Source organism: Takifugu rubripes, chromosome 14, assembly GCF_901000725.2.
Source record: "Takifugu rubripes chromosome 14, fTakRub1.2, whole genome shotgun sequence".
NCBI lineage: Eukaryota > Metazoa > Chordata > Actinopteri > Tetraodontiformes > Tetraodontidae > Takifugu > Takifugu rubripes.
The window spans coordinates 3,234,600-3,251,677 of NC_042298.1; the positions used below are offsets into that span (position 1 = coordinate 3,234,600).

The window sequence follows — 17,078 nt, forward strand, 5'->3', positions numbered from 1 at the left end:
CTGACAGGAAAGGTGAGGAAACAGCTCAAACACCTGAGGTGATGAAGTGGGCCAGACAATCTTCAACCTTCCATTCCATCTTTATAAGCAGCCAAGTTTAAGTATAGAATTGCAAAATTAGAAGAAGAACAGTAAGATGAAGAGAGAGACATGTGCCTCAGAAGTGTCTATTTCAGGTTTTATTCTATTGATATCAAAGCCGTTCATTCCGAAAATACAATTATGCTGTTTTATTTTTGACAAAAAGCTATTTGTGAGATCTAAAGTTTTGTGAAATGAGGATTTTTCCAGGTTCTGTGTAATAATAAACCAAATCGTTTTAATAAGGAAGATACATTTCTGTCCCTGCAGATCTATACCTGCTCTGTTTGCGGCTGTACTTCCAGATCGACCTCTTTGGGTGCACGATTTAGGTACCTGTGTGGCCATGTGCCAGTAGGTACATTCATTATAGCAGTCTCTCAGAATGCCAGTCTGCTTTGGCCTCCCAGGGGCACCTTTATTCTACTGAACTCACACATGTGCACTCTTTGGAAAAATATCAATAAAAATGAGATTTTTCAGCTTCCGTCATGGTGCAATTATAAACATCTGGACATGTCTGAAGATATGCATGATGATGATGATGATGATGATGATGATGATGATGATGATGATGATGATGATGATGATGATGATGCATTCGTTTTCCTTTTGAATAATTTAAAGCTTCTTGGTCTCACCCAGAACCACAGCTCTGCTGCATTACCATCTTCTGCCACAAGGTGGCAGCTGCTTACGCGCAGGAGCGCATGGTTGAGAGCTGTGTTGACCTTTTTCTCCTATTAAAACATAAAGCTGCATTGTCTCCTTTATAGGTCTGGAATATCATGATAATAGTTTAATTAATTTTAAATATGGCCTCCACTGGGCAGCACTGAATAAGGTTAACCTCCTTTGGGGTATTTATCCGAGGGTAAGCTGCACATTAGAGTCTGTGCCTCTGATTATACCACAGATTTCATCTTGAACTGCACTAATATCTTTAGAGACCACTGGTGGAAGAAATAAAGATTTTTAGCCTGACATATTGTATATTTTTGGAATAAACTGTATTATCAGCAGGGAAAAAAAGTACAACAGATACCTCTGCTAAATCATTTAAGTCTTTGGCAGCGTTTAGCTGGCTGCCTGCTCTTTGTGCGTGATCTGGTGCAGTAAATCCACTATAACAGCAGCCTGCAACATGCTAGGCCAACAGTGCCATAGTGATACCATGTGTTGCCATGGAGACTGCACATACGTAAGAGGGTGTGTATAAAAGATGAAGAGAGAGAGAGAGAGAGAATGTGCACTCAGAATGGCGGTTAAATATTACAGAGCAGGAAATCAGTCTCTCAGGCCTCCAGGAGGGGAGGGGGCTCTAGAAAACAGTCATGGCTGACTGGTCGACTCATAGCAACGAGCGTGTGATCTGTATCAGAGGGCTATTTTCAGGACATGAAAGCAAAGAGTCAGTAGACTGAAACTGGAGAGCACGACTTCCATTATTTCCCCCTGCAGGCAAACCAGGATGAACCTCACCTTGTGGACGGGGAGCATGTGAATGGAATAAAAGTGCTCAAACTTCATCGTCTCAGAGGAGCAGTTACATGTTAAAAGAATCTGTGCATTAGTTCTCAGATGTATTTACAGAGCATTGTTGTAATTTGTTGACTTTCTGTGCTTAAAGTAGCAGAAAATATCTAAATTCAGAGTAGGTTTGTCGTATTTGGCTCCAGGCACATTTTTAGTGTTGTGTGGATATAAAAAAAGGACTTTTGAGCTGTCTGCCAATTTTCCCCTCATTAAACCAGCATCATTTCTCCATCTCTATCTCGCTTTAAACTCTGAATCTAATTCGGAGCAAACAGAATTCCTGCCATTTTGTTTTCCAACCCATCACCTTTGGAATAACAAATGGCTTCAAAGTGTCTCTGCTCGGCACCGGCGTCTTTTTCTTGCTGCAGCTCTCTGTTATCCAGGCGAAAGAAACAGTTTGATTTCACACATCAATCAAACTAAATATGGCTCTCCGGCAGAGGTGAAATCATTTGGAGAGCTGGGCGTCTGCCACAGCGTTTTCAGCTGTTTGCTGGGAAACGATACTCCACATTCAGCTGCGCACATTCAGAAGCTATCGAAGCGCTACGTGCTGGGCATCCACACCAAAATGAGGGCTCGGCATCTCTGACCGTTTCTCTGCTTTCGCATCCCTCACGTGTCACAGCCACTCTGTGTCCCTGTTAGCCTGTAATCATGAGGACAATCACGCCAACCGAACGGCGTGTGAAATGGCCAGAGTTCAGAAGGCAGCTTGTGCCGAATGACTAATGGCGCGTCAGCGACCTGCTGCGACACACACGGGCGTAAAACACACACCGCAGATCCCTCTCAGCCCGTCAGTGGCCCTTATGTCTCCTGGGATTTAAAGAAAAAAGCATAAAAAAGGTCAATCTGTCGTATTTTAGGGCTATTATATGCAGTAGATGTTGTGTTGAGAACTGAAATGTAATTTCCCTGTGTTGAGGTGGGTGTGTGTTTGTGTTTGAGTCTACCAACTGCATGATCCCAAAGTTCTCTGCTCCCCTGGGGGATTGTGGGTAAATCGTGCTGTTATTGTGGTTAAGCAGGAGCCCGAAAGCCCTGTGATTGATTGTTGGGGAGGGAGGCGGAGATGGTGCAAATATTTAATATCACAGCGATGGGATTTACAGGAGAGGAGGAAGAATTAGAAGAAGATTCACAGTCAGCAACAAATCCAGGAGAAGGAAAACAGGACGGCAAAAAACCAGCCTGGCATCATAAAAGTTGGTGGATGGGGGTAAGTTGGAATGGAGACAATGAATCATGGCTGGAATTAAACAGGGACGGCGTTCAGCCCATCAGAGACTTTCTGGAGGGAGAAAATCCTGCTGGAGAAAATGTTCAGCGGCGCGTTTGCTATCTAGTGTCCCAGGCATTTACCTGTCCCTCCCTTCTGTTAAACACAATCCTACCAGGAAACGAAAGACAACATCTGGCATCAAAGAGAACCCAAGAAAATCAAAGTTTCTGAAACTCTGCACTGATACTGTAACTCTGTAGCTAATTATACCCAGGCTAGCTGGTCCCAAAATACAGCGAGATGTTGTCCTACATACCCCTTCCAGTGTGACACATCAAGGGAAGTGATGGAGATTAAAGGCATCATCTGAGACGCTTAAACTGCCTCCTTATTGTTGGAGAAGCAAAGGAGAACTTGTGATCCTGTCTCAGAAAGACAAGGTCACACTCCCCCTATTTTAGTAGCGGCTAACTCTGGAAGTGATTGATGTTTTAGGCAACAGATGCTTTGATGCAAAGGATGACGGAGGCACCAACCGTGCCATTCCAAGAAGTAAAATCAAGACAAGTAAAAGAGGTGGCAAAAGTCCATTTTTAAGAGTTTAGAGGATTGTATTTTTAAAAATATAAAACCGTCCACAAACGATGCTTCCATCCCAACTGACTAGCATAATAGTGCTACATTTAAACCAGGCCGTGGTCAGTTTTCCCTTAGTGATTACAAGAATCTTTGAGTACCTGACAGTCTGCCAGCACGGTTTAAACTGGTATGGGTTTTTACAGCCCGCCTTACTGGCTGGAACCGACTACCTGGAAACGACGGCAGACGGAGTCACCGTGGGAAAGTGGGCGGCTAAATGGGTCACCTCTACTAACTAAGTCACACTTTTCATTTTAGAAAGAATCAATGGGGACATAAGGAGGATGGATGGTTGTTGGGGCTTGTTTATGATAAGATCAGGTGGGAGGAGCTCTGCGGGGTGATGGAGAGCCCTACATAGATGTAAAATAGGCCAGACTAGAGGAGAAGAGCAATGTTGGCTCTGTCTGCTCCGTAAAAGTTTAATGTGACGTGATGAGAAGCCACACTCTCATATCTGGAAACTACATCATTTATGTGAGTCAAGACATCCTCATATCGAAACAATTTGGCGACGTCACATCATAAAACTGCCCCTTTTGTGGCACCTTTTGTGAGCTTCAGTGTGGCTCATTCGCCACACATTGGCCCTGATAAATAAGGCGCTCGCTTCAACTGTTGCCAAGAGCTGAAACTTTCCTTCCACCCACCGCCACGGCGGCGATTGTGACTAAATATTATCGCTGTAATTATCTCATCACTACGGCTGAGCAATCAAATGGGAGATTAAGTATTTGCTGACGTGACTTACATTTCACACCCAGCGGCTTTTGTACAATCAGCAGCAGACGTTTGTTGTTTAGGATTTAATCCAGAGTGTAAACAACAAAAAAATGCCGCTCATCAGTATATTATGTCAGGTCTTTTACTTTAAACCAGAGTGTCTTTATGAATAAAGGCGGCAGAGTTCACTTTAACCTCTGTAATTTAGAGCGGCTCAAAGGTTCTCCAGCTCCTGCTCCCTCCCAGCCTAAACACACCAGAGATTAAATCCTGCAGCCTTTTAGCGGGAGTGACAGCGACCAGGCCGGCCTGTGGCGGCCTCATAATGACTCGAAAGCTCTCCTCGTTCATCGCACCTCCGCATTAAACCTACATGACATCAGTGCAGTTAAGTACGAGACACCCGCCAGTTTAGCTGGGCTTTCACTCGCATGTGAATTATTTCGGCCTGCAAACTTCTAAAACTGATTTTTTTTAATGTTCACTCGTGTGTTTAGACACCAGCATCTGAGAGTAGCAGTCCCGGCGGTGCTACTGATCTCCCAATGGGCCTCCTTTAAAAAATGCTAAGACCTCCACATGCCTGGACCTCTGCAGGCTCATCTCCCTGTTAGATCTGGTGTTGGCGGGCTGCCGCAGCATGCGGCCGGTCAGGGGTCGCGCTTTACGAGATTGAATGATCGCACTCTGCTACCGATTGTGGGATCAGTGTGAGTGACTGCAGCCCCTATCGGGTTACCGGAGGGGGGGGGGGGGGTCGATTCCCCCTCCCGGAGATGCAGCTGCTGTGATATTTTGCGTTGGAAATTCTGTCAGTTCGCAGAAGCAGCTGACGCAAACAGGCGCTCCGAACGTTTTAGTTTAACGTTGCTGGATCAGATGTTGACACAAATGAAACATCCCAACATGAGCTGGCACTGTGTGTGTGTGTGTGTGTGTGTGTGTGTGTGTGTGTGTGTGTGTGTGTGTGTGTGTGTGTGTGCTGAGGAGATAACGCGAGGAGATTAAGACATATTTGCTAATGCTTTGGCGCTCCGTGTGAACAGTGGTGACGGGAGATGGCGCGACACCGGCCTGGGCTGACTGGCGGCCCATTATGTCACTGAACAGGCACCCAGAGTCCAGAGTGGACCAGCACGTATCCTGATGACACTTGAGCAATTAGCTTAATGTTTGCGTTTGTGTGCGTCTGTGCGTGAGCGCGGGAGAGGTGTCGATATCTGCCGGCACCATCTGATTAGTGACAAAGTCCAATTATCTCTGAGTCGGTGGATTAGCAGGCTAACGCAAGGTGCTGTGATAAGACCGTAGGTCCGGCAGATCCTCCAGTACGTACGAACGCAGACGGTCGCCTCAGCAAACCTGAGGACTGGTCGAGCAGATCGTTTTCTCGTGATGTTCTGCAGCTTTAAATATAGAACTCTGAATGCTCAGCGAGGCCACGACGGGCAGCGTAAAGCTTGTGAGCTTTACCAGAACCTCTCCCCTGAACGCATCCCCCAGAACCCTGCAGCTGAAGTTCAGTGTCGCCCATCTGCTTTCCATTCAGTCCAGCGCTCCCCCGGACACATGCACGCGATGTAAAAATTAGATTTGGGTCAAAGGTAACGACTCCCGGGCCCTGTGCTGATGCGTGACACCCGGTCGAAGCAGCGCGTGTGTAGACACCTAGAGAGGGTGATGGAGGAGCCGGGGAAAGGGAGAGGGCCTGCCAACTGGGTGAGAGCGCTCTGCAGTTAAAGAATTACCATTTCATTAACACTCTGCATTATTTATGCCGAAGCCATTTATTGTCCTGGCAGATTCATTTACAATGACCTTGAGTGATCGCATTAAGCTCCTAATGAGGGCGAGAGTGTGATATAATGTTTCTGGAGATTTGTTCCACATTTATGCTTCAGGGCTTTCACTAAATATTAGCCTTTCTTTGACTTTTAGCTTTTCTGGCAGATCGTATTTTATTCAAAAGCCTGTAATTTTGAGATGGATCCATGTGATTAAAGGGAGGCATTTGCTGCCGTTGACTGAGAGTAGGAGGATTTAGAACGCTGTCATCGCACTGGTTTCAAACAATTTTCATATTTGATCAGAGAAATATGCAATTCTGGGTGCAGGCTAAGGTTAATATAGAACTCTACGCACAAATGCAGAACATCGATGCTCCTTTACAGTGATGGCCTTAATAGAATATAATAGGAAACTAACAGAGCATAAATCAATAAACAACATATTTCACCAAGGATTGTATAGATTATTGTATTTCTCCTACAATCTGCAGCCAGTCTAGCCATTAAAGCTGAATTTGTTCTTTTGCCAACTTTTAATAAATAATGGTTGCTTGTTTGCACAGAATTGTTCTAAAAGTCAAATATTGTAAGTATGAGTAGGTGTCTCACGAGAACACGGACTGACTCCATTTTCCAGGGGTCAATTCTTTCTTTCTTCTATCTAATAGATATCTTCTCACAAACATGAGGCTTTAAACAAGAGCCTCTAACCGCCCTCATGGCTGATCGGATAATAAAATACAAATAAAGCTGTGGCAGAGCGACTGGTCTGGAACAGAATGGGGACGTCTCATCGACATCTCCTTGCGTTATTAAATGAGGTGTTTGTCCAGGAAAACCAGGATCACTGCGTCCGAACCTTCTTACACATGTTAGCGAGACTCTGAGGCTCAGAAAAGTCAGTCTGTTCTGCCTCTCGTACAGACTGAAGGTAACACCTGTGGCGAGGGTGTGAGCGAGGACACCTTTGATGTCCGATGGTGGCGTCAGCACGTATCTTCCAGTGCGTGCAGGCTGCACGTCTGATTACGTTTTCTTGGCTGAGAGTTCTTCTGCTGAAGCGGATTAGACAGTGGCCTGAATATTCAGCAGCAGCACAGGTGCAAGGTCTCATTCAGAGATCGGTGCATAAGAACGGAGACTTCCTGCAGCTGGAAACACTTTCGCCGTTTTAGGGCTTTGTTGGACACTCGAAGCAGGAAGTTAAACCTTCCGACACGTTCGCCACAAATAGCTCTATTCAAGGCTCCAGCTGCTTCGTAAATGAGGGCAACAGGCTGATTTAAAAGGCCTGATAAATCAGCTCCCGACTTGTCCTGTCCTCCTGTTAAAGTGCGGAGTGACCCACTTTAGCAAACATCCTCATGACTCACTGATCCTTACCGACTGACGGATGCCAAACACAGCCCCAGTCAGCAAAAGCTGTTCCCGGATTTGACTCTTGCATTTGCTGCCGTTTCATCGGGACTATCGACAGTCTCGTTAAGGAAATTTGGAGGAGAGTTTTCAGTCTTTCGAGACTTGCAATAATTTCAAAATAAAAGCACGATTGGTGTCCCGTAGAACAGGTTTTCCTTCAGTTTGATTCAATTACTGTTTAATAAAATTGATATTAAACCGGACTTTTAAACTGATAATCAGAAATTTTCATAAATTGCATGATAGTTAGCCATTTAATTTGGTCTTGACTGAAAACAGCAGGTTCACCACAATCTAAATGTACTCTGATCAACAGCAGCGCTGTGTAAGAGTCAGCTGGTGACGCTGTGAGTTTGTAGCTGACAGGTTTGTGTGGCTCAGAGGCTCTTTGACAAGGATCTGTTTCTATGAAGCTCGTGTAAATATTCCTTGACATCTTTATCAGTCTGTCTCTTGCAGTCTTGCAGACTGTTGAAGTCATCTAAATAATAAATGGGGTATTGGCACAGATCAGCACCCACAGCCACCGTCTCTTCTCTCAGCCAGACAAAACTGAGGCACAAAAGCGGAGACGCGAGGGAGGGGAAATGACGTAAGGATGAAGCGGAGCGTGAAGAACGGTCGTGATGCAGATTGACAAAGAGACAGAGAATGAACCCTCTGACTGACAGCAGCACAAGCAGACCTGACAGCGGCGCAAACAAGGGCGCCGGCAGCTCTCGACATCTCTGCACAGAGAAGGTCAAGGATTCAGGAAAAAAGGCCTTTTTCAAACTCCTTTTCCAACCGCGCGGCCCCATCCTGCTGACTCCACCTCAGACACCATCGAACGTCTGTCCTGTGTTGTGGTCACGGCATTAACGCATCCTCGGGCGCGGTTAAATGCTCCTGAAGAGGTGTGTGGCTATGCAGACTGTCTCTAACGAGCACTGACACTGATAACACTATTAGACACCTTAGTGAAGTTCAGGCCACGTCTCATGGCAGCAAACTAGATTACTGATCAGTGACTGTGTTAAAGTGCTGACATACACTTCTGACTCAGCCCAAATATCAATAAATGATTGTAGTCTGCAATAAATCTAATTATATATGAATCACTGCTACTAGCTGCAGCCTACTATGAGTGACGGAGGGGAACAGTGATTATTACAGTGATTATTATCTTGTTTTGGCCATTAAATCGACAACCTCCATATCAAGAGCAACCAAAAGTTCGAGGCAAACACGATCAAGCCTCCAAAACGCGTTCAGCTTCCTGCGTGTCGGAGTTAAGGGTCATCCTGTCGCAGTAGACTGATGCATTTTGGCGACGCGTTCCTGAGCAACGTCCCGCACGTGATGCTAAAGGGTGTTGCCACCAGATCCGCACGTCTGTCGCCTCCTCGGCGTCTGCATTAGCTTAGTGGGAGCGTGCGTCTTGCGTGAGTGCTAATGACGTCCTTAAAAACAGCTTACATAACAGCCGTAGTCTCCCCTTCTTCCTTTGTAAATTCAGTCACGTCCAACTGGAGCTGCAGCCAAACTGAATAATACATCTGTACTTTTCTATCCGGGCCTCCTCTATTGCACTTTTTTCTTCCTCCTCTCTCCTCTCATTCTCTCCCAAGGATGCATTCGCTCCCGTCCGTCCGTCCATCACACAAGTCCTGCCAACAGGTGAGCTGGTTGACCCCGTTTGACCCACTTTTCCAACAGACACAGGAGTTCGATCTGAGCCAGTCTGCTGAGTAAGCCTACTCAAATGAAAACATGCTTGGATAAGGAACAATCCTCATTTTTACAGCCTTTCTTGGATCGGAAGGGAAACATGCTGACACGAGCTGGAAAGGTGTTACAGAGGAAGGAAGGAAAGGAGGCATTGAGAGGTCAGGCTGCGAGGAGAGGAAACGGAACTCCAGATTGAGATGACCTCCAGAAGAGATGATGTCATAATGAATGTGACTTTTCCTTGGAACTGCGTCAGTAGCAAACGATTAAATAGACACTTTAGGCCTTTAGCCCTTTAGCCCTGTCTACGGCTGTGGGGGGGGGGTTCTTTCTATCATTGGATCCTACCTTTCTCCCTCCATGGACTGACCTTAGCATGAGCTTGGAGAGGGTGAGGGTGTGTGTGTGTGTGTGTGTGTGTGTGTGTGTGTACCACGTCGCAGGATCTCTCCGTTTACCTGTTCTACAACCTAAACCATGGAAGTGGATTGTGAAGCTGTCCTGTCATTGAACTCGGTGGGCTGTACAATAGCTGTTATATCTATAAGCCCCCAGTTTCCCCCCGTTTTTAGGCTTTGTTTTGGTCTGTGCCTGAGCCTCAGGGTGGCTGTGACCGAGTTAATGGTTTTAGCAAGGGAGGGTGGAGCAGGACCTACAAATGCTGGGCCCCTCGGTCCAATATGAGTGTGTGCAGCCAGACTCTTGTGCACACACACACACACACACACACACACACACACACACACACACACACACACACACACACACACACATACGCACAACAGAGAAACTATAGTGATGCCCTCTAACAGGTTCTCTTCAGCCAGAACTATGAATATAATTTGCTAAAACACACACAGGGTTGCACATTGCTGCACAGTCATACATCAAGGAGGGGGGGGATAAAAGAGACAGTCTGGAGGCAGAGCATGATATCAGGAGGAATGGAGAGGAACGAGAGATGAGAAGGTTGGGGGAGGGGTGTCAAAATAAGAAGGGGGGTGCGAACAAACCTTCGGGCTCTGAGCTCTCTTTGTGGACGACTTGCTTCAGGGGGCAGCAGAAGATTTCGTGACACTTAGCACGAAAGGGGGACCCTTTACTCCTTATATCCGCTGAGTGGATGGAGTCCTGCCGTAACATAATGTACTCCTGGGTACCTGGGGCAGCGTCATCCTGGACTGTGATGGTGCCATAACAGAATGAACTGGGGTTAGAGGGCTCACCACACAAAGAAACCAAAGTAAACAAGAATCACAGAAAACACAGGCAAATCAAAAACATCAGGATACAGAGTGAGCTTCAACTAACAGTAACATAGCTCATAGGAACAAATCAAAAACAGAAGTAAAGAATAGAGGGACAGAAGAAGAGAGAGCGGAGCTGAGATGGAAGCGACAATAGCGGCGTTTTCGCTGTAAAGGAAAAGTAAGACGAGAGAAATCCAAGAGAACCGCCTGTAAAACCACTGTGGCGGCAGGTTGTGAACACACACACGGCTGTGGCGTGATTGCACAGGCAGGAGTGGCGGAGCTGCAAGCCAGGCGTGCTGTCTGTCGTCGCATTTACTGACTGTTCTAAGTGAGCGTCATAGAAACCGAGTCAGGCGGTGAGTGGTTATCACCGACTTCAGACACACCCCCCACACACACGCGCGCACCGTGTGCATAGGCAAGCAGGAGCAAAGGCATGCAAAGGCCCCCAGGTGACACTGGAGTAACCTGATTTGATTTCATGCGCTCATGCTTGTTGTCGCAGCATCTATAACATCACTCTGCACCCGTCAATAGAAATCCTGTCCTGGGATCCTGCGAACAGCCTCCTGCGTCGTCAGGGCGATCTGGCTCTATTGCATCTGTCTTCTTCTGGGCACAGCGCTGCTTGTTTTATCACTGACCTATTTTCTCAGTGTTGATGGATTAGCTACATGTGAACCAGCCTAAATGAACTGCATCTCCTCTCCCTGATGGATTTTGGTGTCCTGCCTCTCTCTCTGCCACTTTAGCCGTTTAATGAAAACAGATACAAAGAAAGCTATTAATCAACCGCCGCTGTAGAGCCGCCGTGACGCTTGATCCAGTTCCGTTTACAACACGTGTGACTAACAAAATCAGATTCCGGTTTAGCCCCACCCACAAGAAAGTGACTGGCAGAAAAGTTGGCATTCTGTGTGTAAACGTCTACTTTTACTCACAAAGGTGAAAAATGAACTATTTCCTGCCTCTCTGATGGCGTGAATTCCTTGAACTAGTTCTTAACTTTGGTTTATATCTGTGATTTAGCCTCTTCTGTTTTATTTGTGAAGAAAAGTTGTTGAATTTGATGCGAGGATTATACGATGATCATAAAGATCCCGCGTGGCCTTGAGAGGAAGACCTTTCTGAGAGGCGAAGGTCAGAGCCATCCTGTTAGCAGCGCCCATAAAACGGGCCATAACTTCAGGAAAATAAGAGCCAAAAATGACTTCTCATTCGCCTCGCTCCGCACACACAGGCAGCAGGGTATCGCACTTTCAAACCCCCTGCAATGAATCACCAGGTGTCGTGGTTATCTCACTGTCACCGCCCGGCTCCTCCATAAACGGTCACAATAACGGGGCGGCGGCCAGACGGTCCTGCAGAACCGGGAGGTAGTCGGCAGCGCAGTCGCTCGCTCAAGAGAACCACTGAAATCCTAATGGTATTTCGGAATATATGGGGAAAAATATGTGTGTCTCCAGAAATATGACTGCTGAGACTCACTGCTGCTGCTGCACTTGATCCCAAACTTTATGGATTTTTAGCTGCTGTAGTAAACACGGGACGCAGGCGGGAAGATAAATTTGAGAACTTTAACAAACATTTAAGACCTTTTCTTTAATGAGCACACTAACTGCTGGCTCATCTGTGATCTGCGATTAAACGGAGCAGGGCTGGGAGGATAGGGAGAGGAGGGGCCCGGGCGCCATCTTTTACAGCCTGTCTTCTGCATCCTTGCCCCAGCCCTGATGAGGAGTGCATATTGGGATTGAGGGATGCTTGATGAACGATGCAGCGGGGACCGAGAAGCCGCCGTCTGTCAGGGGGAACGCATAGAACCATCTGTAAAGCAGGGTCATGACAGTCGGTGATCTACAGGCACCGGCGATTCCACGCAAGGACCCTTCACGTGCTGCAATAGATGTCCTTGCAGCTTTGACAGGAATAAATCTCACAGTAAGGAGAATCGGGTACAATTGCTGGCGACAGACGAGGGTTGGGAGTTAGGGGCTCATCTATTTAAGACCCCGATATGACTGACATGCTCAGCAACATGAGTGGGGCATGTTTATGTGCGGCCTATAAAACAGGGGAGATGAAATTGCCCCGCTGAGTTCATGCGCCAGGCCGGCGAGGGGCCGGCTTGATGTGGCAAAACATCAGCAGTGACACCAAAATGTTGCTGGCCTTAATGTTCAGATGGAGTTCAAGGACGGCTGTAATCAACCGAAGCCCTGTCAGGTCTAGAAAAATGTAGCACTTTTCATATAAGAGGAGCGTGAACAGGGTGGAACAGATTCGTCATGACTTGACAAATGGCGCACTCGCTAAATTAGAGTCGGAATTAAGCAAAGAAACGGGCTTGTAGCCCAAGTTCCTGTCGTCTTTTAGACGCGTGTCCTCAATGTGGCTTAGCGAGGAGCTGAATCTAGCACAGAGTCTTCTGGGAGGCCTTCCCTTCACTGAGCATCATCTCATGAAAGGAGAGTTATATTTTGGTTTGGAAGTCACCTTGCAGAAGAAAGTGAGCCAGGCTGAACTTGAGCTTCTTCGCTCCCTTTCTTCGTCTGCCTTTGTTCAGACTGTCTGGGTCTTGTAAACAGAACAAATTGCTTGAAGAATTCTTCCACAGGCAGATGACGCATAAACGGCAATGCCAGATTTAATTTTAACATATCTGCAAAGAAAATTGCAAATTTAAATCTTTCCATCTGTTTGGTTCTATGGGTGGTTTCTTAGCCAGCCAGCTCCATCTCTTTTACAGCCTTCACACTTCACGTGCTTTTCTTGACAGTTTGCCGTTTCTATTTTTTCCTTAGCTCAGTGTTGTTCAAATAGCAGCCTGAGTCACTGCTCCATTATGAGGCCTCCCAGGAGATCGGGGTTGATTGCTGGAGGCTTTTCTTTCTCCCAGCCGTACAGCAAAGCAACCGCTGGCTAGCAAGGCACCTAAATTACAAACTGTCGGGACTGCTTTGGATGTGATCTATGAAATATACACTCACCGGCCACTTGATTAGGTCTACCTTGCGAGTAAAACATTGGAACCCCCTTTTGCCTTCAAAACTGCCTTAATTCTTCATGGGGTAGAACAGCCCTCAGAGAGTTTGGTCCATTTTGACATGATGGCATCGAGCAGTTGCTGCAGATTTGATCACACAGTTCATGTACCGCTCCATCTTTTTCTCAGATATTGTCCCAGCTTTGAGCCCGAAGACCCGCGACTCAGATTTACAGATATATTTGAGCCGAGAGGAGAGCAAATATATTACATCTGCTCGTCGGAATCATACGTCTACAGAGATGAGTGTGATAAAACTGCTTCTGACAGGCCCATGATAGACGCCACCAGCTCTCATATGGAACGGTATTGATTTAGCATCAGAACAGACTTCACCTCAGCCTGACAGCTTCCTTAGCATCTGGGATTAGAGTTCAGTGGTGCAGCTTTTACGTTTGACACCTCTTCACAAATAATCCCATTTAGCAGACTGACTTTTGGTGCATTTAAAAACAGCTATTTTTACTTCACTTGTCACTCCGAGAACTATTTTCACCTTTCAGAAGTTTCTAATTCATCTAAAAATCCCTGGAACGCCTCAGCTGGCAGATCAATATTTGAAGACTGTTTGGATCCAAACTACGCTGCACTGTCTGACTCACACACATACAAATACACACAGACACACAGACACACACACGCTTTCTGTTGCACTGCTAGATTTGCCCATTACAGCCCTTCAATGAATGTCAGTTAAGCATTAATGGAGAAAAAAAGTGTACTAATTATAGTCCTGATTGATGTTTTCCTTTAGATGTGACTGCAAGACAATTAAATGTCATCTCATCTATGAAATTAGTTCTTTTCTTAAATGATTTGTTCGTGTAGTGCAACAAATGAATCTATGCACACAGAGACGTGCGTAAAATACTGACGGGTAACCTTCCATCCTGTGATGTACTCCTGTGTTTCACAATTTTCTTGTCAGAAGGGATGAATCGCACACCTCTGTTGAGGTAGATTCATGCTATGGATCCTTTTCACAGCAGTTAAGAGCTGAAAAGAGCAAATGGGATTGTACCTGTACCTCTGGCACCTGTACCTCAGGAAGACTGAAACATTGGGGGAGGTGATACAGGTCTGATCAGATCAACAAAGCCCAACGCCACACAGGCTGTGATATCAATGCAAATTCTGCACCAGAATCACTTTATCTTGTCTGTTCAAAATAAATTAAAAGTGACCTGATAGCAGCAGAGTAATATAAAGATAAAGTGGTTCTACTATAGGCGCATGATAATCTCAACATTGTTGCATAAATATAACAATGCTTTCCCACCACATAAGCATTTTTCATTCAACCAGGAGTTTGAAAACTAAAATTACCCAACGAAAACTTTTGTTAACCACGGACTCTGCCTGACAACGGGGAGGACTTTCAGATTCCTCTGAATTCTTGAGGGCCGTAGCGTTGTGCTGGGATACACTCGCAGTATTCTGCGCTGAAGTGACAAACCAGTTTATATGTGGAAAATGGAGCAGAGGAGGAAACGTCACAGGAAGCAAGGGGACGGCGAGGTCGAGAAATTCAACTTCAAGTTGGTGCCTCAAAACGGCCGAGTCTACAGAAGCAAATGTGCAATACGCTGTCAAAAATGTGTGAAACGGTCAAGAATCTACAGCAAGATTCCAAAAAGCAAAAGTACCAAAACATCCATGGGATGATTTAAAGACACAGATTACCAGGTAAATTTCACCAGGTAAAAATAACCTTGTTAGTAAAAGTTCCTGAAAGTCCTTTTCACTATGCTTAAAGTGCTGTATGTAAACTTCAGGTCTTCAATCTTGCGAGGTTGAGGAGTTTACATTTATATTTTAAACAATTTTAATCATATTCAAAATGATATGGAAGCCTGCAGCAGCTCCGTGGCCTCACGGAGCACGTTTATTGCCTCATGCTGGAGAAACCACGAGCCGTTTCACACTGCACACACTTCAAACCTCACCCTGGGCACAAAGAGCGGGCATACTTTATGAGTTACTGAGAGGGAAAATGTATTCAATCAATCTGGCTTTACGAAAGCACAGTTCAACACGCTAACGCGTCGGCTCAGGCGCTGCGTGACCTTCGTCGACACCACGAGAGAAGAGAGGGGGGGGACAAATGCACAGTAATGAAAAAATCCCGGTTTGCAGAAGTCATAAATGCATCCTTCACCGACTCAGCGGTGTGAACAGCCATAAATTCACAGAAAAAGCAGAAAGCGCCTGCTGAGAGAATGCTGTCGCCTCGTTACATAACAGGAGGTGAGACCTGCAGAGAGAGATAGAGCTGCTGGCTCGTTAAGAACAGCCTGCAGGTGTAAATCTTCAAGCAAATCACAATTTTGGTCACAAGCGAGCGTATAAGTACCACTAAAACAACGAAACACTTACACTAAAACAGTAAACGCCATTAGATTTTTACTTTGAATAGGTATTTTTTATTATAGAGGCTGACTACAGTCTGTAGAAGTCTCACTGCACCTACTGATCTCTGCACACACACTTTTAATAGCTTATTGTAGGGTCGGGAGGTCTTGGTTCAGTATTTAACCCTCGTCCTACCCCATCTGTCACACACAAGAAAATTTCAATCAATTTGTTAAAACAAAAAAAGAGGAGCGAATCCTGTCCGAATCCAGACAAGATTTAGCAGTTTGAGCGAATAAATCAAGCAAATTCTGTCAGATTTTCAGCATTAGTGGCCACTAACGTTATTCCATCTCATTACCAATCAGCCTGCGTGACGAGCGACACGCCTCTACGAAGAGAAAATTTTGATCAGCGCGTCTCTGCCAAGAACACGGTTATTGGCAGCGGAGATGGTGTGAAGGGCGGCCAAACAGATCAGATCACCAAACACAGCCGTCAGCTCGCTGCTGTCCATTGTAGAGGGAACAGAGGGAGTGTAGAAAGAGAATAAAGAGGCTTTTATGGTGTATTATGCATAAATGTAAATGGGATTCAATGCAAACAAGACATTTTTCCCTCACTGGTTCTGATTTATGGTGAAGCTAGTTCAAATAAGTGTATAATATTGGTTTGGAATGTGATGTACATTATGTGTGGTACACAGTGCAGTTTGTTTATTGAAAATTAGATTAAACGGCAGATTACAGTTCAGTTTTCACTGTGATTTGAGGGCGGCTGGTGCCACAAATGTTAAATATGTCGCAGTATTTGGGAAACACTGTTCTCAAGGGTAAAACTTGAAACTGAGCTGTAAAAGATGGCAGAAACAGCAGATATAAACTAGAGAAATGCTCTTTTACGACATCCGGTCACATCTGCTGCAGCTGTTAGATACAACACTCACTGTTTTAAGGAGAGGAGGAGGAGGAAATTGTGTTAAAAGAAGAGGTGAAGAACTAAACTGCTCCAGATTTAAATAAATAGATAAATACATTTGATGAATTAGTTATCTGTCTCGTTTATATTGAGATTCAACTAAATCAGATCAGAAACTACCAGAATGAAAGTGAAAACAAAGCAGGCGGGTCCAAATTTCCCTTAGAATATCTCTTAGTATGAATACATGGAGGGAAAATGCACTCTCACAGTCTGGATTACGCTGGCATTAACGGTGACCCTTCTGCTATATTAACCAGTGAGGGACGCTCTCCATTGCAGCGGAGCAAAGTGTCCCAAGTAGCTTGGCCTTGATGATGGATTAC

At 45.6% G+C, this 17,078-nt stretch overlaps 1 protein-coding gene across 4 annotated transcripts in view; it reads right to left on the minus strand.

Annotated features, from left to right (window-relative positions):
* fgf13a (fibroblast growth factor 13a) overlaps window positions 1-17,078 on the minus strand; it is a 53,865-nt gene that overhangs the window by 17,540 nt on the left and 19,247 nt on the right. For 3 of the 4 annotated variants that reach the window (XM_011610445.2, XM_029847532.1, XM_029847534.1), the window contains one exon: window positions 10,137-10,304. The exons of the other annotated variant lie outside the window; for it this stretch is intronic. In XM_011610445.2, the coding sequence (XP_011608747.1) occupies window positions 10,137-10,304 (168 nt within the window). The remainder of the gene's footprint in view (window positions 1-10,136; window positions 10,305-17,078) is intronic. 4 annotated transcript variants of the gene reach the window in all.